The sequence below is a fragment of the Piliocolobus tephrosceles genome, chromosome 8 (genome assembly GCF_002776525.5).
Source record: "Piliocolobus tephrosceles isolate RC106 chromosome 8, ASM277652v3, whole genome shotgun sequence".
Taxonomy (NCBI): domain Eukaryota; kingdom Metazoa; phylum Chordata; class Mammalia; order Primates; family Cercopithecidae; genus Piliocolobus; species Piliocolobus tephrosceles.
The window spans coordinates 139,505,838-139,527,604 of record NC_045441.1 but is presented as its reverse complement, the minus strand read 5'-3'; the positions used below and the strand labels follow the sequence as shown (position 1 = coordinate 139,527,604).

General features: G+C 55.8%; 1 protein-coding gene across 3 annotated transcripts in view; it reads right to left on the bottom strand.

Moving 5' to 3' along the window:
• The window catches only part of AGAP3 (ArfGAP with GTPase domain, ankyrin repeat and PH domain 3), a 63,460-nt gene that overhangs the window by 24,370 nt on the left and 17,323 nt on the right, over positions 1-21,767 (bottom strand). For 2 of the 3 annotated variants that reach the window (XM_031936092.1, XM_023225457.1), the window contains 7 exons: positions 3,580-3,638; positions 3,257-3,344; positions 2,983-3,068; positions 2,662-2,803; positions 2,100-2,234; positions 1,814-1,941; positions 288-446 (listed from right to left, as the gene is read on the bottom strand). In XM_031936092.1, the coding sequence (XP_031791952.1) occupies positions 288-446; positions 1,814-1,941; positions 2,100-2,234; positions 2,662-2,803; positions 2,983-3,068; positions 3,257-3,344; positions 3,580-3,638 (797 nt within the window). Of the gene's footprint in view, positions 1-287; positions 447-1,813; positions 1,942-2,099; positions 2,235-2,661; positions 2,804-2,982; positions 3,069-3,256; positions 3,345-3,579; positions 3,639-4,787; positions 5,799-21,767 lie in introns of those variants that run through there. The other variant, XM_023225458.2, reaches the window with a different exon arrangement.

The following is a 21,767-nucleotide window of genomic DNA, read 5'->3' as shown; positions in this document are numbered from 1 at the left end:
AGAGGAAGGCGGCAGGGAGGGTGGGTGTGTGCGGCAGAGGGCAGGGAGGACTGCAGGGACAGGGTGAGGGCCACTACTGGAAGCCCCTTGTGGGCGCAGAGGAACAGTATGGAAGACTCTGAGGGCACCGGCAAGGACCCTCAGGAGCCGTGTGTATCTGAGGGAGAGACTGCAGGTGCCGTCTTCCTGACTTGGGGCTGCCCACGCCCCTCCTGGCTGGGAGCTCGGCGCTCAGCCCTGCCTGTGCAGCAAAGGCGGCTGGGCGGGGGAGGAGGGCGGTCACGTACCGTGAAGATGTTGGAGCGCCGCTTGGACTGCTTGCGGATGGGTGTGGGGGTGGAGGAGGCAGCGATGGTCTCGATGCGCAGCTCCCGCTGGCTGATGCTGGGGGTGGAGGGGACTGAGGACGAGTAGTCGCTGAAGGCGCTGCCGCCGCCATTCGTGGCCTAAGGACAGAGAGGGCTGCTGAGGGCAGCTCTGGGTCAGGGAGCGGGATGGGCACCAGGCGGGTGCCAGGAATCCCTGTGCTCATGGGGGCCTGGCCGGGGCTCATGGGCAGCAGAGGGGCCACTAGCCCCTACAGGCGGTATGGGAGAAACATTCACCTGGCCTGGAGGCCAGCAGGATCTACTGTCACCTTGCAAGGGCTGCCCCACTAGGGCAGCAAACCCTAGTACTGGGACCCCGGCAAGAGTGCTTCTGGCCAACCAGGGAGCTAAGTCAGAGGCACAGGCTGGCAGGCGGGAATCAGCTGCAGAGCCTGGCAGTGAACAGACTGGAGTCCTAACCTGCAGGTGGTCTGGAAGGAGGTAGAGGGTCACCCCGGACAAACTCTCACATTCCGGCATGTATGTTTAGAGTGCAGGAGGCCAGGAGGCGGGAGCCGGGAGCGGCCCGGGGCATTGCAGGAGGCTGAGGGTTGTTCCTAGCATGCCCGTGGCAGGGAAAAGGGATTCCAGGACAGCTGGGGCAGAGAGAACAGAGCTACGACTCCCAGTCAGAGTAAGGTGTAGATGTAGAACAGAGAAGGGAAAGAAAGAGAAAAAGACAGAGATCACAGAATGGAGAAGAAACAGTATGGCAGCTCCTCCAGGACTCAGGAAACATGCATGGCACAACCAGGTGGCCTGCACCGCTACTGCCCTCTACTAGAGCGTGTGGCCTGCCCGGCTGCCTCCCTTGAATCCTAACCTGTACAAGAGGTGCTTGGACCACTGCCCCTCCACAACCTGCCCCTTGGGACAGGGACCACTGCAGAAATGAGCTGCACAAGTCCCACTCTGTCGGTGTCAGGCGGGGCTGCTCAGAGACAGTGACAAGGACACAGCCCTCCTCCTCCTTTTTCCCACGTGGGAATGCTGCCGCCTTCTCATAGCCCTAAAGGGAGGGGTCCCTGAAATGCAACCAGGCTGTCACTGGAACACCAGCTGCAGCCAGGGCAGGCCTTGGAAAGATGATGGCCATTCGCAGAGGTGAAGTGCAGTGGCTGCTGCGCTGACCACACCATCTGTGGATGGCCCAGGACCTTCAGCAGAGGGCACCGGGGTAGGGAATGCAGGCCGTGGGATGGTGGAGAGCAGACAGAAGTGGGGATTGCCGCGGGAAGGGTCAGGCACCATGGGGCAGGGATGACGCCAAGGCTATGGTGCAGGCTAAATGGAATTCCAACCAATGTTTCCAAGCCACATGCAAGGCTGGGAGGCCAGAGGAAGGTGGACAGGTGTGAGCAGGAGGCCAGCACAAGTGCCAGGACGCACAGAAGCAAGACAGACACGGCGGACACAGGCAGGGTGGGGCAGGATGCAGGCCGAACCTGGTTGATATGCACGGCCGGGATGGAGGCGGCGGACACTGCCGAGTGGCTGGGCGAGTTGGGCAGTGACTTGCAGGGCCCGATGGCCAGTTGCTGCTTCTTCCGCAAGGCCACTACCTTCTGGGCCACTGCAGGGGACAGCAGAGTCAATTATACCCACTGGAGAGAAGGGAAAAGCCTGGCTTAGCACCTCCCCCCAAACACACAGCCTTGCTCACTGGGAGCCTTCCAATCACCAGCACTGGGGCCGCAGCTGCCAGTGACTCCCGCCCGGCACCCGAGTTACCGTCCTGGAAGACACGCTCCACATTGAGCCCGTAGGTCGCGCATGTCTCGTAATAGGTGCACCGCTTCAGATCTGTGGAGAGCTTGCGGGCTCTGCTGTCGTCGATGACCCGGGGGTTCGCAGCGCTGATGGCGTCTGTTGGAGGTGGGAGGGCGGGAGTCACTCAGCTTTCAGAGAAGCTGGAGTAGTGTGGTGGGGGGCATTTGGCCTAAGGGCAGGTGGGCAAAGGGCCTGGTGAGTGGAATACACAGAGCACCAAGAATGCAGGCGCCTGGATCTCATTTCAATCCTGCCATGGCCTCACTGAGTACAAACCAGCAAGCACTTAAGCTCTGAGTACGTTTATTCATCTAGAAAAATACGGACCTGCTAGTCACTGGGACGGCAGGTTTCAGTGGGCACAAAAGCCCTCAGACACGAGCAGATGGGGAGTGCTGACAGTCCCGGTCAGCACTGGGAAAACAGTGGGGGCTTGGGGGGTTTCTCACACCTGCCCATCCCCCCATGCATCCTTGCCCGGGGCCTCCTACTCTCTGCCAGCTCCTGCAGGGCCCCGCCTCACCCTGCGTGCCCACAAGCACCATGGGCACCTCGCTGGCGTTGCGGAAGCTGCAGAGACGCAGGAAGTAGTTGTACACCGTCTGGAAACTGATTTCATCCTCCAGGCTGAACACAAACACCACTGCATCCACCCAGGCAGCAAACTAGGGGAAACCAAGTAAAATTAGCACCTGCAACTGGACCTGGCAAACTCCCACGCAGGGCAGGTGGACCCAAGTGGACCCTTCTCCCTGGACACACCACCTCTCCCAGTCCCAACCAGCAAGCTCGAGAAAGGGCTCCAGGCACAGGGGTGGGCCCTAACCCCGGGCAGGAGCATCACCTGGAGCTCAGGGGGACCTCCTTCATCTCGGATCAGCAGCAGGTAACTCTGGCCATCCACCACAATCTCCTTCTTAAACCGCCCCCCTAGGACAGAGCGCACAGTCAGGTCCAAAGTGTGGAGAAAGAGCCCAGGGGCCAAGAAGAAATCTACAGCTTTCCATGGAGGAGGTAAGAGGACTGGAAGGGGGCTGGAGACCCCCAACTCAGACCCTGTGGGCGGGAGGGGGAGGAGTGGTCGGCCTCAGGGCCCAGGCTGGGCCCCTGACGCTCACCTTCAGGGGACTCCTCCTGGACATAGGTCCCCGTCAGATAGCGGTGCACCAGGGCTGACTTCCCGCTAGACAGGTTCCCCACTATGCCCTGTGGGAGAGGAAGGGGTAAGTGGGTCAGAGGGCACGATGGAGAAGACCCAGCAGGAAAAGCAAAGAAGCGGCAGGAGGGAGAAAGGCCAGGGCTGAAGGGGAGGAGAGAGGGCAGAGAGGGCCAAGCTGAGCAGAGAAGGGGACAGAAGCTGGAGAAGCAAGGCCCAGGCCCATGGCACCCAGCCTCGCCCCCCGGCTCCAGGCCACCTGCGCTGCCCATGGGCCGCACTCACCACTTTAAGCTCCGGTACGGAGCGGCTCAGCGTCCACTCCTGGCTGTTCACAAACGAGTCTGCGGAAGACAGAGCCGCCCCGTCAGGGCCAGGGTGGCACACACACCTGTCCCAACCACTGCTGCCTATGTCGCCTATGATGCCCTCCCCAGGCCCAAGCCAGAGGCCAGCAGCTTCCTCCACAGGACCCCCAACCCTCACCACTAGTTCCCCTAGGAGGCAGTGGGAAGGTTCTTTCTGAGTGGAGCAGAGAGAGGATGGTCTTCAGAACAGGACTCTGAGGGCTGTGGGTTCAGTCCCCTGGGCTTGGCCCTGTGTCCTTCCTCCTCTTCCTGCTCCAGCAGGTTTATTGTCCCCCCACCCAGCCACACCTGACCTAGTGCCCCTGTGGCCCAAATACTAGGCCCAAGCTAGAGGCCAATCCAGCAGGTCTCAGAACAGACCCAAGGGCTGGGCACCTGGTTGGGGGGTAGACTCCTGCAAGTAAGAACAGCACACCCTGGCAGGGTGGGGCCACCCACCACATTCCTGAGCCGGGTGAAGAGGGAGGAGCCTAGTCTGGCCTGGCCCTGTTCTGCCAGGGGCAGGTGGATAGGGAGGTATCTACCCCACCTGCCTCCTCCCTAAGCTCCTCCTTAGCAGGGAGGCTGCCTCCTGGGCTCGCTTCCCTTCAGTCCATTCTCAGAACCTGACTGGCAGGTCCCTTTACCCAGAGCCCTCTGACAGCCAGGCCCCCATCTCCGTCACCTCCAGGTTCCACATGCGTGCTCGGGCCAGCTCTGGGAACCCCTCTCTGGCTGGGCAGCACTGCCCTGGCTTCCAGAGGCACTGTCCCAAGTTTGTGTCAAAGAGTAGTTATGACGACCAGGTCCACAGAAGTCCCTAACCTCAAGCGCAGGGCAGCCGGAGGCGAGCACGCTGCCCCGACAGGGAACTAGGAAAGGTGTCTGGCCTAGCCCAGAGCCCTCTGACTCTGGTGAGTCTCCTTCCTTTCCTGGACGGCACCCTAGAGCGAACCCTCCGGGCGGTCCTCCTGGGTCACTGTCGAAGACCCCAGACGCCAGGCGCGGACAGCACACGGGCCAGATCACAGACCCGGCTAGCCCCGGACGCGCGCCGCAGTCTGCCTCACCTGGGCGCGCCCGGCCTTTCTCCCGCGAGCTGTTTTCTGCCAGACGCCCCCCAGACCCCCGGGCCAGCCCCCTTACCGCTGGGCGCGCGCAGGAGCTCCGGGGCCGCAGCCGCCCGACGGCTCCACAGCGGCGCGGCGGGCGCGGGCTCCCTCCGGCGGAAGCGGCTGGTGAGCAACCTCCAGAGGCCGGCGGCGGTGCGGGGGCGGCCGGACTCCGGCGCGACACGCGGGGCGTCGGCGCCCAGCAGGTCGCGGCGGCTGGGGAAGGTGCTGAGGGAGCCGGCGTCGCCGTCGCTACGGGTGCGCGCGCGGGGCGGCCGGGCCAGCAGCCCCGACTCGGAGCGCCGCACCTCCTGGCCGCGGCGCAGGCGGAAGCTGAAGCTCTTCCTGAGTGCCGCCAGGCCGCGCCGGGGCCCCTCCGGCCCGCGCCCGCCGCGCAGCACCGGCCAACGCTGGCTGCTCCACAGCGCCGTGCCGCGCAGGAAGCCCGCGCTGCCCGCGCGCCCCAGACCCGCGCCGGGCGTCTCGGCCGCCGCCAGCTCCAAGCGGTTCACCTCCAGGAAAGTCATGCTGGCCGGCCGGGGCCGCGGAGTCGGCTCCCCCCGGGTGCGGCTGCGCCGCGTCGCCGCGGGGCTAGACGCGGGGCTGGGCGCGGGGCTGGGCGCAGGCGAGACGGGCGGTCCCGAGGGCGCCGGGCCCCGACGGCCGAGGCGCGGGCGCAGGAGACCAAACAGCAGGCCGCGGGCGCCGGTGGGCGGCCGCTCGGGGCCGCCCGAGCACACACTCCGCGGCCGCGCCGGCTGCTCACGGGCGGCGCACAGGGCGGCCTGCAGGGCGGCAGCCGCGCGGCCGGCCGGGGCGCCGTGCAGGTCCAGCGAGTCGCAGACGCTGTGGGCGCGGCGGCAAACGGCAGGCCGCTCCCTGGGACAGCTGTCCCCCTGCGGCCAGCCCCGCTCCATGCTCAGGGCCGGCGGGCGCTGGCCAGGCCCATGGCGAGGGGCACGGGACTGGGCCCGGGCCGGGGCCGCGGCCGGGGCGCACGGACCTCCGGCCTCTGGGCACCTGGTGTGGGCCGAGTTGAGTCCCTCAACTCCTCCACCTCGCGGCCGGCAAGCCCAGACCTGGAGAGGCCGGGAGCCAGCCCAGCCCGGAGAGAGAGGCGGCAAGTCTGGCCTGGAACACCCGGGAACGGCGGCGCGGCGCGGCGCGGCGCGGGGGAGCCGGCCTGCTGGGGCAGCCCCCGGGAGCCCTCGGAAAACAGGAAATTCCAGCCCAGGGCTCCTCCTAGGATCCAGCAGGTAGGTGAGGTGCTGTCATTACGAGCAGGCCAACTAAATAACAGTCCTCAGTCCACCACACACTGGGCCCCATTTTGGAGAAAAGTGGGCCATTTCTTATTCTTCAAAAGAAGAGTTAGAAAAGCGAACGACATGAGGCCCCGAAGTATGACAAGCGTGAGTGAGAAGTCGGAGGCAGCCATGCCGGCTCTGCGGGAGAGTCCTCATCTGCAGCACGCGAGCTTCAACGCGGTGGTCCTGTGTTAGCTTTTGGCTCTGACATTCTGAGGTCGAGAGCTGCTGGCTGCTACAGTTGGCTTCTGTTGATGACTGAGGCTGTCTTCTTTGGAGATTATAAAATCCGGAAGATACTCATCTGTCTGGACTGAGTTAAGCGTCCTGCCTAAGGGCAGCAGAGAAATCAAAGATAACCTCCGCCGCAGTTCTGGGTGAGTGACTCTCTTCTGAGGCCCGGACCTCTCCAGGCCCCTGCTGCTCACTGGGTCTCACCTCCTGTCGGGATGATGGGCCGAGATCAAGTGGTAGCCTGCGGTACTGGCTGGAGCCTGACGTTCTGTAAATGAAAACACTCCTCCAAGCTCCGACGCCCTTCCAATTCATGACTGTGGGCTGCCTGGACACCCAATAAACCCAGGGCTCACCCAGAATGGGGGCAAGAGCTCCCCGGCCATGACTGACACTGCATTGTAAACATCAGTGCTCTCCCAGGCTCTGAAGACCAGCCAGTTTCCTGTCATCCACAAAGTCAGAAACCACTGGCTGCCTCAATACCACCGGCAGATCAGGAGAAACCAGTTTAAGTAGTGGCAAGGGACGAGGGGCTTGCATTTCCTTTAAAGAGATAATACTGCCCACTTTTCTCCACCCCCAGTACAGCCCAACTCCCAGTGTCCTTTTCAGTTTTAGAATTCCATGGACCTGGTCAGAGCCAAGTAGGAGATAAAAGTGGCACATTCCTGAGGGGCTGGGTGGGAATGCCTAAGGAAGGCAGGGCCTCTCCATCCTAGGTGCTCCCTGCAGAAAAGAGCACTGGAAATTCCCAAGTCCTGGGCTGGATCTCCCAAGCCTGGAGAGGCCCTGGTGGTGAGTTTGTATTCCCATGGGACTAGTTATTAGCGTTGATGAAGACAGCTTCCTCCTGTACGGGATGCATGTTCCCCACAATAGAAGCACCTGCAGAAGCACCCTTCGCGGGTCCTCAGGCAGGCAGAGAGACAAGAACACAACTCAGTGAAGCCGGCCAGCGTCACTGAGCTGCAGATCCAAAGGAAACGCATTCTGCCTTGACCTCCCTATCTGCATGTATCTGTCCTCTCTCTCACGCACAACAGGGAATGGCTGTTCCGCCAAAGAATAAGGCTGTCCACTCACAAGCCATTCTGCAAGCCAATGGAAATGCAAGCAAAGGGCCGGGCACGGTGGCTCACGCATGTAATTCCAACGCTTTGGGAGGCCGAGGCGGGTGGATCACCTGAGGGTCGGGGGTCTAAGACCAGCCTTGTCAACATAGTGAAACCCCATCTCTACTAAAAATACAAAAATGAGGCACCATGTCTCGTGCCTGTAATCCCAGCGCTTTTGGAGGCCAAGGGTGACAGATCACTTGAGTCCAGGAGTTGGAGACCAGCCTGGGCAACATGGTGAAACCCCATCTCTACAAAAAAAAAAAAAAAAAAAAATGAAAAATTAGCCAGGCATGGTGGCACGAGCCTGTGGTCCCAACTACTTGAGAGGCTGAGGTGGGGATCGCTTGAGCCCAGAGGGTCCGGGTTACTGTGAGCCAAGATGAAGCCACTGCATTCCAGCCTGGGCCACAGAGCAAGACCTTGTTTCAAGAAATAAATAAATAAGAAGCAAGCACAGGACAGCAGCTATGGGAGCCGACCTCTGGGGACAAGGTACCCGACAGGGGATGGGTCACTTTTGAACCTAGCTGGCTCTTTGAGTGGGAGAACAGAAAGATGGAAAAGAAGGGGGTTAAGGCCCCAGCTGCATACATGCCAGACACAGATAGACACACACACACACACACGTGCGCGCATGTATAGTTCTAAGGGAAGGCAGGCAGCAATCCCAGTCCCCAGAAGAACATCTTACAGTCTCAGAAGACACGTAAGTCCCACTGCACCTGCAGAATCAGTCCAAGGAGAAAGTGTCACCTGGGTCAACTCCCAAACCCGGAACAGCTTTCTCTTCCTCACCTGGCTGCCTCCTCCTTCCTAGTCCTTTTCCCCAGAAACCTTTCCTGACCCAGAGAAACTAGACAGGGAAGGGCACCTGCTCCCACATAAATATCTCAGGACATCAAGCCAGTCAAAGACCCCGAAAAGGAGAATAGCTTCTGGCACACACCTTTTCCTCATTGGTTCAGCCCAGGGTCAGAGATAAGGTCTCTATTCTGCCCGATAAGATTCTGCTCCAAAGACACACAGCAAACAACAAACAGCTGTGCTCACACAGAGCCACTACCTACTGGGCCCAAAGGAAATTAGGACAGCCCTAAAAAGCTCCAGACTGGGATTACACGAACAGTACTGAAATCCCACAACACAAGCCCTCATGTCAGTTCTCTGTTTATTAAGGCCACCGGAAGCACTGGACTGAATTTGCCTCTTAGGGGCTGAGAGGCTCTGTGGGAGTTTCTGGGGGACTAAGAGGAAATCTCTCACAAATGCCCGCAGTGTGCATCCTGGGGCAGGACGAACACAGCCTTCCCTGGAGCCAGAGAGCGCAGAAGCCGGGCTCGAGACCCCCTGCTGTGGAATACTTGGACGTCAGGAGGAAAAGCTGACTCTGGTTATGCCCAGTGCCTGTGTTAGCCTGGGCCTCGGCTGCCCTGCTTGCAATGTGCACAGGGGGCTGAGGGGCTGCGGGGGTCATGACAGGGAGAGGAAACACCCCTGGGCAGGTGTGAGGTGTGAGACCCTGCCAGAAAGAGAAAGCTGTCCTGAGGATGTGGGACCTGGTCGCCTCCAGGTGTGTGTTGCTTGATCCACTGGTGAACCTTGGCTGTGCCCACTGCGGCCCATGTGGCCCACAGGGAGCTGGCAGATTTCTTTCGAGGAGATGAGGGAGGATGGATAAGCCTTCTCTTGAAAGCCGGAGCTTGTGGCCGGCTCTGTAGGGGAAGACTCTGGCTTCCTCCAGCAGTCGGGTGTGGTCCCAGAACCACCCTGGCCCTCCCAAACAGGCCCTCCTTGCCCACAAGGTGGCAGCAAAACATCTTCCTGCAGCTGGGGCTTAGGCTGCAGCGGGGAAGGCTGGCAGGATGCAAGGACTGGTCACACCCCCGCCACTGAGCCCGGGAGACAGTGGGGGCCACACCAAGCCCCCTTCGCCACCCAGGACTGGCTGGTGTCCGTCCAGCAGGCTCTCCAAGTTGGAGCTTAGGGAATCAGAGGAGAAGACGGGGAGGCAGGGGGAGAGCACTCAGGCTGCCTCCCCAGCGAGGCCACAGTCCTCCCTAAGTGTCCCAGCAGCTGTCCCGAGACAACTCGAGTTGCTGCAGCAGCAGCCATGGACCTAAATTCCACCCCCAACAGCTCCATTAAAGCATCCCCCATCTTCAACGGCAACACATGAGCTCTGGAGCTGCACAAGCCAAAAACCTGCTAGTATCACCCTCCATTCCCTTCCTTGCCACTCCCCCAGCCCAATCCGTGTGAGTCCTGGTGGCACTGTCTCCTAAATGTGGCCCAAATCCATCACCAGCTCCTTTCTCCAACTCAAAGGCAAGCCACCATCCTCCTGGGCCTGAGCACCACAGCAGCTTCCTATGGGTCTCCCATCTCCAGCCTCCGTCACCACCACTGCCAGCTGATTTCCTTTACAGCCAGGGCGGACCTCTTCAAACCATAACCTGGTCACCTCTCAGCAAAGCCCTGCAATGGCTCTCCAGCTGGCGGAGAATGGCACCCAAACCCCTTATTCTCTTCCAACGTCCCATGTGCTCCTGACTACTCGCTTGCTCTCACCTGACCCCCTCCCCAGGACCTGCCTCCATCCCCATCCATCCTTGATGCCTCCCGAGCCTCTGCCCTGCTTGTCCCTGAGGTCATTTAGACTGTGGCTGAAGCATCCCTTCCTTGGGAGGCTGACCATCTCAGTGACCATGCTCAACATCATCTAACACTTGCCACTGTCAGCAAGTGCCCCCACAACAGAACCTTGCCAGGTACATGAAGATGGCCAAGATTCCCCGAGTGAATGAGTGAAGGTCTTTGCTGAGCATGCACTGTGCTCCTGGGGCTTTTGGCCTCTTTGTGGGGAGGAAGGCCTAAGAGAGATGGGCCCTGGCTGGGCCAGTCTTTTGAGAGAAGTCACAGGCAAAATAATCTGTGCAGGCCCCAAATTGAAAGGCACAGCGCGCCCTGGAGTTGAGAAAGCTGGATTCAAGTTCAGCCTCTGGCACCTATTAGTGGGTGATCAGCCATGGTCTCCTTAATCTCAGGTCTGTCTGTAAATCAGGGATCACCTAGCTTCCAGCTAAAGGTGCTGTGAGCATGGAGGGCCGCATGGTACCTGGCATGCAGTGGGTGAGCAACAGAAGGAGCTGTTCCTATTGGGCAAGGGAGAGCCAGAGTGGACGCTGGGATTACTGAAACCAGTTCTCTTCATGTCGGAAATCCAGGCAGATGTGGTCAGCCCATGAAACCTTAGCAGCTCCCCCTCAGCTCAGCTTTGATTCCTGGGCTGGACCCTCCACCTCCCCTCTAAGAGACCTCAGAGATAGGGAGGACCTTGGAGAGTCTTGAGTCCTAACCCCCAGGACCTCAGAATGTGACCTTATTTGGAAATAGGGTTGTTGCAGATGTAATTCAGATGAGGTCATACTGGAGTAGGGTGGGCCCTGAATCCAGTATGACTCGTGTCCTTTTAAAAGGGGGGAATTTGGGCACATCGACAGATACAAAGGGAAGTCAATGTGAAGAGATGCAGGGAGAAGACGGCCATCAATAAGCCACGGAGAGAGGTGTGGGGCGGATCTCTCCCTACTGCCTTCAGAGGGGGCGTGGCCTTTCCCACACCTTTATCTCAGACATCTGGCCTCCACAACTGTGGCACAATAAACTTTCCGGTTTTTGAGACAGGGTCTCGTTCTGTTACCCAGGCAATCACAGCTCACTGCAGCCTCGACTTCCTAGGCTCAAGCAATCCTCCTGCCTCGGCCTCCCAAGTAGCTGGGACTTTAGACATGCAACACCATGTCCAGCTATTTTTTCTACTTTAAAAAAAAACAGAGGTGGGGGTCTCACTATGCTGCCCACACTGGCCTAGAACTCCTGGGCTCAAGTGATCATCTGGCCTTGACCTTCCAAAGTGCTGGGATTACAGGCGTGAGCCATTGCAGCCAGCTAGGAACAGACTTAGGTTGTTTCAAACCATCCTGTTTACAATGGTTTATTACCATAGCCCTAGGAGGCTGTGGGCTCTCCAGAAAAGCTAGTGCATGCTGGGAAGAAACACAGGTGTTTTCTGAGCAGGTCCGGGTCCCCCTAATCCCCACCATGGGTTCCAGGTTCAGAACTCATGTTCTGGTTCATCCTCTCCTTTTAGAGATGAGGGCATTGACAGCCAGAGAGGGGAAGTAACTTGCCTGCAGTTACACAGCCCAGCAGTGACGGAGTCTGGGCAGGGCCCAGGACTCCAGAATCCCAGGCTGGAGCTTGGGCCTCTAAGTCATCATTTCACATTTTTTATTTTATTTATTTATTTATTTTTATTATTATTATTTTTTTATTTCACATTATTTTTTTGAGGGCCTACTAAGTGAATTCAGGGCAAGCAGACTGAAGTCTCTGCCCCATCCTGCCTCAAGGTGACATGGCTGGCAGTCTGGACTGGCGCAGGACCCAGCCTACATCCCTGGGACCCTCTGAGGGCTGCTCAGAGGCCCAGGGATTCTGCCCCATCTCCAGAGGTCAGGGTGTTGGTCTGAGAGCTCCCCAGTGACTTTGCTCCTCTCCTCCCCAGGGAAAAGCTGAGGGAGAGAAGGCGGCAGAGAGAGCCACAGGACTGAGGGCAATGCATGGAGCAGGGAAACAGATTACCTCAGGATAAGGGTGGGAGTGACTGTCATTCCAGCTGAAAATGGCCTCTCAACGCCAGGCTGGTGACATGGCGGTATTGTAGTACTATAGATGGCACTTGAGAGTAGTTTGTTTTCCTGTCTATCCACGAGCTCTGTGCTGGGCTCAATGGTGGACAGGACGAAGGCCCTCCCCTGGAAGACTCGGTCCCTCAGCATGTCCCCCATCTGGCCTCCTGGCTTTGTCCCATCTGGCCATGTTCTAAGACCCTGGGAGTGCCCCTGACGCCACTCTAGCTCTGACCAGCAACAGCAGTTGTGGGCTTGGCTCTGCTTTCTAGCAGCTCCTCCCTGGAGAGGAACGCAACCAGCATGTGCCGCACCCCCGGCGTGCGCTGGTGCCATGCCAGGGACTCCTGCGCCTTGCGGCATCTCCAGCTCTCCCGTGGCCTGAAGGGTGGGGGCAGGAGGTGAGCCACCACCACAGGGTGGGACGGAGGGGGCTCCGGCCTCAGAATATGAAGCATCGTACGGCGCTATGCTGTGTTGCACCTTTTCCTCACAACTTTGACCCATCGCCTACACTTTCAACATTTAAACATGTTGTTCTCTCTTTACAACTGAGCAGGCAGCCCAGCTAAAGTCCCATGAGCCAGAGTTCTGCCTCTTCCAGCCCAATGAGTCTCTAAAATGCATTCCAAGTATGAGATTAATTCCCTGTCAGCAGCACCAGCACTTCCACTTGTCTTTATATTTTTTACAAAAGGCCTCCCAAAGTACTGGGATCAGAGGCATGAGCCATGGTGCCCAGCCACAAAAGCAAAAAAAAAATTTTTTTTTTGAGCCGGAGTCTCGCTCTTGTCACCCAGGCTGGAGTGCAATGGCACGATCTCAGCTCACTACAACCTCCGCCTCCCGGATTCAAGTGATTCTCCCGCCTCAGCCTCCCGAGTAGCTGGGATTACAGGTGCCTGCCACCACACCCAGCTAAATTTTGTATGTTTAGGAGAGACGGGGTTTCACCATATTGGCCAGGCTGGTCTGGAGCTCCTGACCTCAGGTGATCTACTTCCCTTGGCCCCCCAAAGTGCTGGGATTATAGGCGTGAGCCACCACGCCCGGCCGCAAAATAGTTTTATAAACAGAAGATGCAATAAAGTGTTCAAATCATTGCACTAATTTTGCAGGACTGATGTGGAGGAGGTGTGGAAAACAGCTCTGGAAGTGCAGCTGCAGATGTGCGAAGGTGCTGCACTGCGAGGGGCACTCTAGGCAACTGCAGGTAATAGTGCAGCGATTTTTAAAAAGATTCAGACAGGCTGAGAGTCTATTGGACAGAAGTTTAAAAGCACCTGAGAGGCCAAGCATGGTGGCTCATGCCTATAACCTCAGCACTTTGGGAGACTGAGGTGGGCGAAATCACCTGAGGTCAGGAGTTCAAGATCAGCCTGGCCAACACGGCAAAACTTCATCTCTACTAAGAATACAAAATTTAGCTGGGCGTGGTGGCACGTGCCTGTAATCCCAACTACTCAGGAGGCTGAGGCAGGAGAATTGCTTAAATCCAGGAGGAGGAGGCTGCAGTGGGTCAAGACTGCACCACCGCACTCCAGCCTGGGTGACAGAGTGAAACTCCATCTAAAAAAAAAAAAAAAAAAAAAGCATCTGAGGCTGGTGTTGCACGCCTGTAGTCCTAGCTACTCAGGAGGCTGAGGTGAAAGGATCTCTTGAGCCTGGGAGGTGGAGGTTGCAGTGAGCCAAGATTGTGCCACTGTCCTCCAGCCTAGGCAACAGAGTTAGACCCAGTCTCAAAAAAATAAATAATTGAATATAAATTTTTGCAAAGACTCTTTTACCAGCCTGAAGAGACAAAAGGAAAGACCTCACAGCCAGATCTGCTGTGTTTTGAGGAGTGATTTTCTTTCTTCCCCTTGAAGAGGAAAAAGCGGTTTTCACTGGTACATTTAAAGTCCCCCAGCTATGGGAAGGTACCAATTCTGGACAAGTGCCACTGCAACACAATGCTCAGAGTACCTGAACTTTCAGCTCTGCTCGTCGGGCAGAAATTCACTGCTGGCCACTGACAGGTCTGTTTCATATTTCAAAGGAATATTGGGTGCTACAAAGAGGAACTGAGAGGTAAAGTTATTAAACTCATTAAACCTGTGATTGGTTGGTGTTTTCCTGTCATTTTAAGAGAGTAAATATGGGGGGCAGACGTCAAAATACTTGTACAATTTTAAAATGTCACAATTAAACATGAGCTGGCTTAAAAACAAAAAAAAAAGCAACTCTTACCTAGCATAGGTGGGTGGCAGTGCTTGACTGTGTGTGTGTGTGTGTGTGTGTGTGTGTGTGTGTGTGTGTGTGTGGTGTCGGGGGTGTGGAATGGAGGGGTTGGAGACAGGCTCTGTTCCCCAGGCTGGAGTGCAGTGGCAAGATTACAGCTTACTGGAGCCTCCAGCCCCCCGGGCTCATGAGATCCTCTTACCTCAGCCCCACAAGTAGCTGGGACCACAGGTGTATATCAACTATGCCCGGCTAATTTTTTTTCTTTTCTTTTTTTTTTTTTTTGTAGAGACGGGGTTTCCCTATGTTGTCCAGGCTGGTCTCAAACTCCTGGCCTCAAGTGATCCTCCCACCTCAGCCTCCCAAAGTGCTGGGATTACAGGTGTAAGCCTCCATGACTGGCATAACACTTGATTTTTTAAAAAGTCAGATACAAATTTTTATGTAACAAAATTGTATGGACCTGTATAAAAAAATGCAAGAAAATATCAAAATAATGACAAAATGGTGACAGTGGCTGCCTGCCTCTAGTTAGAATTACTGGTGACTTCTTTTGCTTCTTTTATGTTTTTCTGCAGTAAGTGTACATCACCTTGTTTTCTGAAATATTTACAGATGATACATTACTTTATAAAAAGAAACAGAAGACCGTTCCCCATTGGAATGAGGAGAGGAAATTTTTCTGAGTCAGACTCTGAGGGGATACAAAGGAAGAAAACAAGCTGTGACTAGTATAAATGTGCACCATGCCAATCTTTTTTCAATTGTATTTCAGGGTATGAAAACATTCACAACATGCTCAGAAAACCGCTGTTTCGGCCGCATGCCCTCTTCCCTCTCCTTAACACGGGTGCGTCCTGAGTGACTGTCCCCCCAGCTCCTGCTCACACTGCAGTTCACACCAACTGCCAAGTCAGGGGCACCTGGGGCCCTCCCCAGGCCACTGGGTTGGCTCTAGCTTGCTCCAGTGGCCTGGCTTCATAGCATCTCACAGTATGAATGTTCTGTCCATTCTTCAACCCTTCTCCTGCTGAGGGACGCTCACGTCACTTCCTTCTTTTTTAGCTACTACAAGCAAGGCTGAAATCGATACTGTGTGCCTATGGGTTCTTCCCAAGGCATGTGAATGTTTCATGTGAATGGATAACGCCCGGTTACTTTTCCAGCTTGATCGTGGCAATCCCTTCTCCTGCTCTCCGCCAGCAGTGGGTGGGGATGTCCAAGCACCCGTGCGCCAGCAGTCTGCTCTTGGACCGGGGAACCAGCCCCTGGCTCTTCGGACCGGCCGTCCCTGATTACTAGTGAGGTTGCGCCTTTTCATGTTCGTCAACAACACAAAGCATTTCCTCTTCTTTCATTTGTCTTGATCCTACTCTTTGCCTGTCTTTCTTTTCTTTTCTTTTCTCTTTTTTTTTTTTTTTTTTTGGCCTGTTTTTCTCTTGGGTTTTTCAAATCTTTTCCTTAATCTGCACGAGCTCTTCGTATACCGGGCATGCGAAGCATGTATCCAGCACATGTGCACTGCAAGCAGGTTCTCCTGCTTTATGACCCAGAATGTAATTACATCTGCTAGTTTTGTAACTGGTTATAACATTTGAACAACAAAATCCACGACACAAGGGCGACACTAAAGATAAGAGGTGGGGAGATGCTGTTCTTTTTTTTTGAGACGGAGTCTTGCTGTGTTGCCCAGGCTGGAGTGCAGTGGCCGGATCTCAGCTCACTGCAAGCTCTGCCTCCCGGGTTTACGCCATTCTCCTGCCTCAGCCTCCCGAGTAGCTGGGACTACAGGCGCCCGCCAACACTCCCGGCTAGTTTTTTTGTATTTTTTAGTAGAGACGGGGTTTCACCGTGTTAGCCAGGATGGTCTCGATCTCCTGACCTCGTGATCCGCCCATCTCGGCCTCCCAAAGTGCTGGGATTACAGGCTTGAGCCACCGCGCCCGGCCGAGATGCTGTTCTTAACAGAAGAACACTGGCTAATACTTATAGAAAGATTGTTGGGTTTATGGCCACCTTGACAACCCCGATATCATCAACTCAGGCAAGGATCATTGATGGACGCTAAAACCATCAGGTGAACAGTTGTGGCGGGCAGTTTATTTTGAGGGTGTGGAATGATCACCCCCACAGACTACTTACTAATTACAGAGGGAGGAAATGAACTTTCACATTGGAGAGACCTGGTCCTCACGCTCCTGATGGCACTAAGGGTGTGGTCCTGTGGAGGAACCCGGTGTTCCTGCTGAGCTTCCAGATCACAGTTCAGTTCAAAGACCCCACAAGGGAGAAAGGAACAAGAGAAAACACCCAGCGCCAGCCAGCCCACGGTTCCAGGACTCGGGCCTTCTACAGGAAAATGGGTCCTGGCCCTACCTAAGTCTACGTCATGGGGGAAAAGGTATCACATTGGACCCTGTTCCATCCTTATCTAGGAAAACAAAAAAGGCTCTATAAGACCTTTCAGGCATGTCTGGGGAAGTGTGGTTATGGGTCAGCTATTAAATGATATTAGGGAATTCTTCCGACCTTTCTGGGTGCTATTCTGGTGTTATGGGTGTGTAGAATAATGTGCCTATCCTCAGGAGATGCCTGCTGAAGAGCTTGGGAAGATGTGTCAGCGTGTCTACAACTGCTGAAAAAAACATATGTGAGAGTGAGACAGTGACAGAGAGCCAGCAAATGCGGTAAAATGTTAATAATGATCACATTTTTAAATGCTGTCATTTTTCAAAAGAAAAAGCTGGGGGTGGGGGGAATCTGTCAGTCTGTTCCTCTATAAATTCTGGGTTTTCTGTCCGCTTAAGAGGATCTCTCATCCTAAGATTAGACAACATTGTTCTACATTTCTGCTCTGTTTTTAAAGGTCTTATCTTTTTCCCTGTGCATAAAGGTGGAGTACAGGCTCCAAAGCCAGATTTCCTGGGTACAGGTCCTATCTCCACCATTTGAATGAGCAGCCTTGGGCCATTTCCTTTACATCTTTGTACCTCAGTTTCCTCATCTGCAAAATGGGGTTAATACTACCCTGCAGGGATGCTCCAAAAATTGCAGGAATACAAGAAGGGCAAGTAAGCACATAGGCAGTGCCTGGCACAGTATGAGCACTAAGAGAAAGGCATTCTTTCTTGTGTGTGTTTTTTCAGAGGCAAGGTCATGCTAAATACAGTCCAAGCTGGGGTGCAGTAGCACAGTCATAGCTTATCTAACTGCAGCAGCCTCCCATGTGGCTGAGACTATAGGCGTGTATCACCATACCTGGCTAATTTTTAAAATTTTTTTGTAGAGGTTGGGTGCGGTGGCTCATGCCTGTAATCCCAGCACTTTGGGAGGCTGAGGGGGACTGCTTGAGTCCAGGAGTTCGAGACCAGCCTGGGCAACATGGAGAAACCTCGTCTCTACTAAAAATAGAAAAATTAGCTGGGTGTGATGGTGTATGTCTGTAGTCCTGGCTACTTGGGAGGCTGAGGTGGGAGGATCACCTGAGCCCGGGGTGCAGAGGTTGCAGTGAGCTGAGATCATACCATGACATTGTGCTCCAGCCTGAGCCACAGAGCGAGACCCTGTCTCAAAAGAAAAAAAAAACAAAAATTTTTTTTTTTTTGTAGAGATGAGGTATTACTATGTTGCCTAGGCTGGTCTCGAACTCTTTTAAGCTCAAGTGATCCTTCTGCCTTGGCCTCTCAAAGTGCTGGGATTACAGGCATGAGCCACCACACAACCATTCTTTCTGAGATAGCAGATCTGGTCCTGCTGTCCCTGGCTTAGAACCTGTAACTCCTGTCACCCGCAGCAGGAGCTGTCAATCTTGTGACATTTGCAGCACAAACACAAAGTGCTGGAGTGTGGGGTGGCACATTTGAGTAGTTTGAAAACACACTGCACCAGCAATTTTAATAATAAAATTACTACTGCAGTGAAGCCATGTCGAGTGGTACCTACTGGGCTGCAGGCTTGCCAAAGCTCTGGGCTGCTGTCCTCATGCCCCAGGCCACTGCACACAGAAACCTGCTCACCACCCTGAGCACATGCTCTGAGGATGCTCCTGAGTGGAGATGCTTTGCTTTTCAGCCAGCTGATGTGCCAGGCCCGTCTCCCACTCAGAGCAAAGGGACTGCACCTCAAGGCACACCCACATGGCCCACTCCCAGCCTAAGCAGGGCTGTCATCTGCACCTCTGCTTTATTTTACCCTTGCTCAAGTTTTGGGGTCACCTGGGAAGGAAGGGCTCATGGCACCACTGCCCCCAGGTTCAGAGCTCACCTCTGCCAGCCCTCACCCCCACATGGCTCCCCTCGCCCAGGCACACCGGCCCACCTTGCCTTCCAGGAGCAGAGGGATGGGAGGCAGATTCTCTCCCACCCCAAGGCCTGGGGTGAGAGATGATCCTCTCCTGGCCTCCCGAGGCCCTGGCTTCCTGCCCCGTTCAACTGGCTCCCTGGGAGGCTCGGCCTATCCTGGGCCCCTCCTCTGGGGCTGAGGCAGGTTCCCTGCTCAATTCCTCGCGGCCTCTGCACTGCTACCAGGGCGTGTGGCTCAGCCAGGCCTATGGGACTGTGGCCCCTTGGCTCTGGTGGGCACAGGGAGGGAGGCGTCCACACTCTGGGGCTTTGCTCACGGGGCAGGACACCGAGTTTCTCACAGTCTACCAAGTCCTGGCTTCCACCCCTTGAGAGCACTCAATGCCCCGCCAGCCTCTTCCCAGCCACCTGGGCACCCGTGATGAGTGCCAGCAGCCTGAGACCTTTAGGAACCCAGGCAAGAGTCTCCTACACACACCTGATCCTGATATCCACGCCAACAGGGAGGGCATGAGTCAGAGGATACACCCGCCTCAGAAGGAGACCATCCAGCCACTATAATGGCCTGTCCCCTCCAGCCCAGGAGGAGATAGCAGTGCACGGGTCCCTGTAAGCTGCTTCCTCAACTGCCTGTCTGACAGCCGTTCCCCCACCAGCCCAGAAGGGGCCCTGTGGACCCACTACAGAGGTAAGGAGGCTCCCTGGTGGCTCAGGCACTCATGAGGCTGGGCCTGGTGCTGGGCTGGGGACCCAGGGGTGGCCGCGCAGTTCCACTTGGGCTCAGGGCTCAACATTCATCAGGGAAGCGGTGAGTGATGCGGGCACCAGCATTGACACGTGCCAGCGGGGGAGGTGGCGGCTGCTCCAGGCCATGGGGGACCTGAAGGTGGTTGGAACAAGCTGAGCTCCATGATGGCTGCAGGTGGGGCAGGCACCCACCCACCAGGCCAGGGCTGCAGAGAGAGCAGAGTTGTCCAGGCAGGGTCCTGTGGTGGGGGCAAGGAGTCTTGACAGAGCCAGGTATATTTATTATTATTATGTTATTATTATTATTTTTTGAGACAATGTCTCACTCTGTCTTCCAGGCTAGAATGCAGTGGTGCAATCTCAGCTCACTGCAGCCTCAACCTCCTGGGCTCAGGCAATCCTCACACCTCAGCCAACTGAGTAGCTGGGACTACAGGCGTGCACCACCATGCCCAGCTAATTTATGTATTTATTTTTATTTTTTGTAGAGATGAGGTCTCACTGTGTTGCCTATGCTGGTCTTGAACTCCTGGGCTCAAGTGATCCTCCTGCCTTGGCCTCCCAAAGTGCTGGGACTACAGGTGTGAACCACCGTGCCCGGCCCGGCCTTAATTTTTTTTTTTTATAAGGGTTCTAATTACTCAACAGAGAGCTAGGTTTATACCCCAGCTTGCTGAGCAAGCGGGACACTGGCATAGCTGCTGGGAGAGAGAGCACCCCCCCATGTGAAGTGAACGCCATACATCTCTCAGGGGCTGCCGTACGGCTCAGGACCCACACAGAGAAGTGCCAGGCACAGAGCAGGCTCAAGTGGCACCTCAGACCAAGCCTCTCCCAGGTATGGAAGCCAGGAGGGTTCTTGGTGCTCCACAGCCAAGGGATGTGATGAGAATCTAGTAACACGGGCTTAGGACGGCATCTCCCTCCAAAACAGCACCGCAGCTAGGGGAGCACGAAATCCTCACAAGATCCTCTTGGAGTTGGGCTTGGGACACCCCATCTGATATGCCACAAAGGGTGCACTGCAGGCAGGGGCTGCCCCCTGCAGCCTGTCCTCAGGCTCCCACAAAGCCCCAAGTCCTTCCCGACATTCACAAGAGTGGGTAGGAAGGGATCTGTCACTGACTGCTGCAGCACTGCAGGCTCTGCCCGGCACAGTCCATGAGCGTCTCATTTCCAAGGTGGGGGGCTCTCCCTGTTTCTCAGCCAGGAAGTGGGCGGAGAGACAGGGGGCTTCCTCCTCTGCCACACAGCTTCCAAGAGTACGTGTGTGTTTGCAAACTTTCTGCTATTACATATATTACTTAGTATGGAACAAACGCAAACAAAAAACACTTACAAAAATGGCCCCTGCCTAAAATGCCAGGATGGGGTGAGGAAAGACTATGGCTTTGCTGACTGAGGCCTCTGTCACGATCCCGAGGGAAGCCCCTAGCAGGTGGCCAAGATGCTGACTACAGCAGCCAGCAGCCCGGGCCCGTGTGCACTTCATCTCGCAAGAGCAGGGCCTGGGCTCCACCCTCCCACCTGGCACAGGACCCAAGGTGGGAACATGAGTACACCTTAACATTAACACACTTTGTCACCTACCACACACAACAATAGTTGTACTTCTAGGTTTTAAGAAAACACACAGGGACAAAAAAAAACTACTGTGAATTCAGCAAGACTTTTAAATGGACTTGTCTGCTGTCAATCACCACAGCCTCAGTGTGTGCTCAACAGAGAAGTATTTGTTACGTGACTGAGAAGGGCACATTATTCTGTTTTTTTTTTTGATAGGGGGGATGGAGGCTCGCTTTGTCACCCAGGCTGGAGTGCAGTGGTGCAATCTTGGCTCACTGAAAGCTCCGCCTCCCAGGTTCCCACCATTCTGCTGCCTCAGCCTCCCGAATAGCTGGGACTACAGGCGCCCACCACCATGCCTGGCTAATTTTTTGTATTTTTAGCAGAGACAGGGTTTCACTGTGTTAGCCAGGATGGTCTCGATCTCCTGACCTCGTGATCCGCCCGCCTCGGCCTCCCAAAGTGCTGGGATTACAGGCATGAGCCACTGTGCCTAGCCCTGAATTTTTAATATAATCTTTTGAAAAGTTGAATCAGGCGGGGAATGGTGGCTCACACCTGTAATCCCAGTGCTTTGGGAGGCCGAGGCAAGTGGACTGCCTGTGGTCAGGAGTTTGAGACCAGTCTGGCCAACATGGTGAAACCCTGTCTCTTCTAAAAATACAAAAATTAGCCGGCTGTGGTGGCATGCCCCTGTAATTCCAGCTACTCGGGAGGCTGAGGCAGGGGAATTGCTTGAACCAAAGAGGCGGAGGTTGCAGTGAGCCAAGATTGTGCCAGCGCACTCCAGCCTGGGCGACAGAGTGAGACTCTGTCTCAAAAAAAAA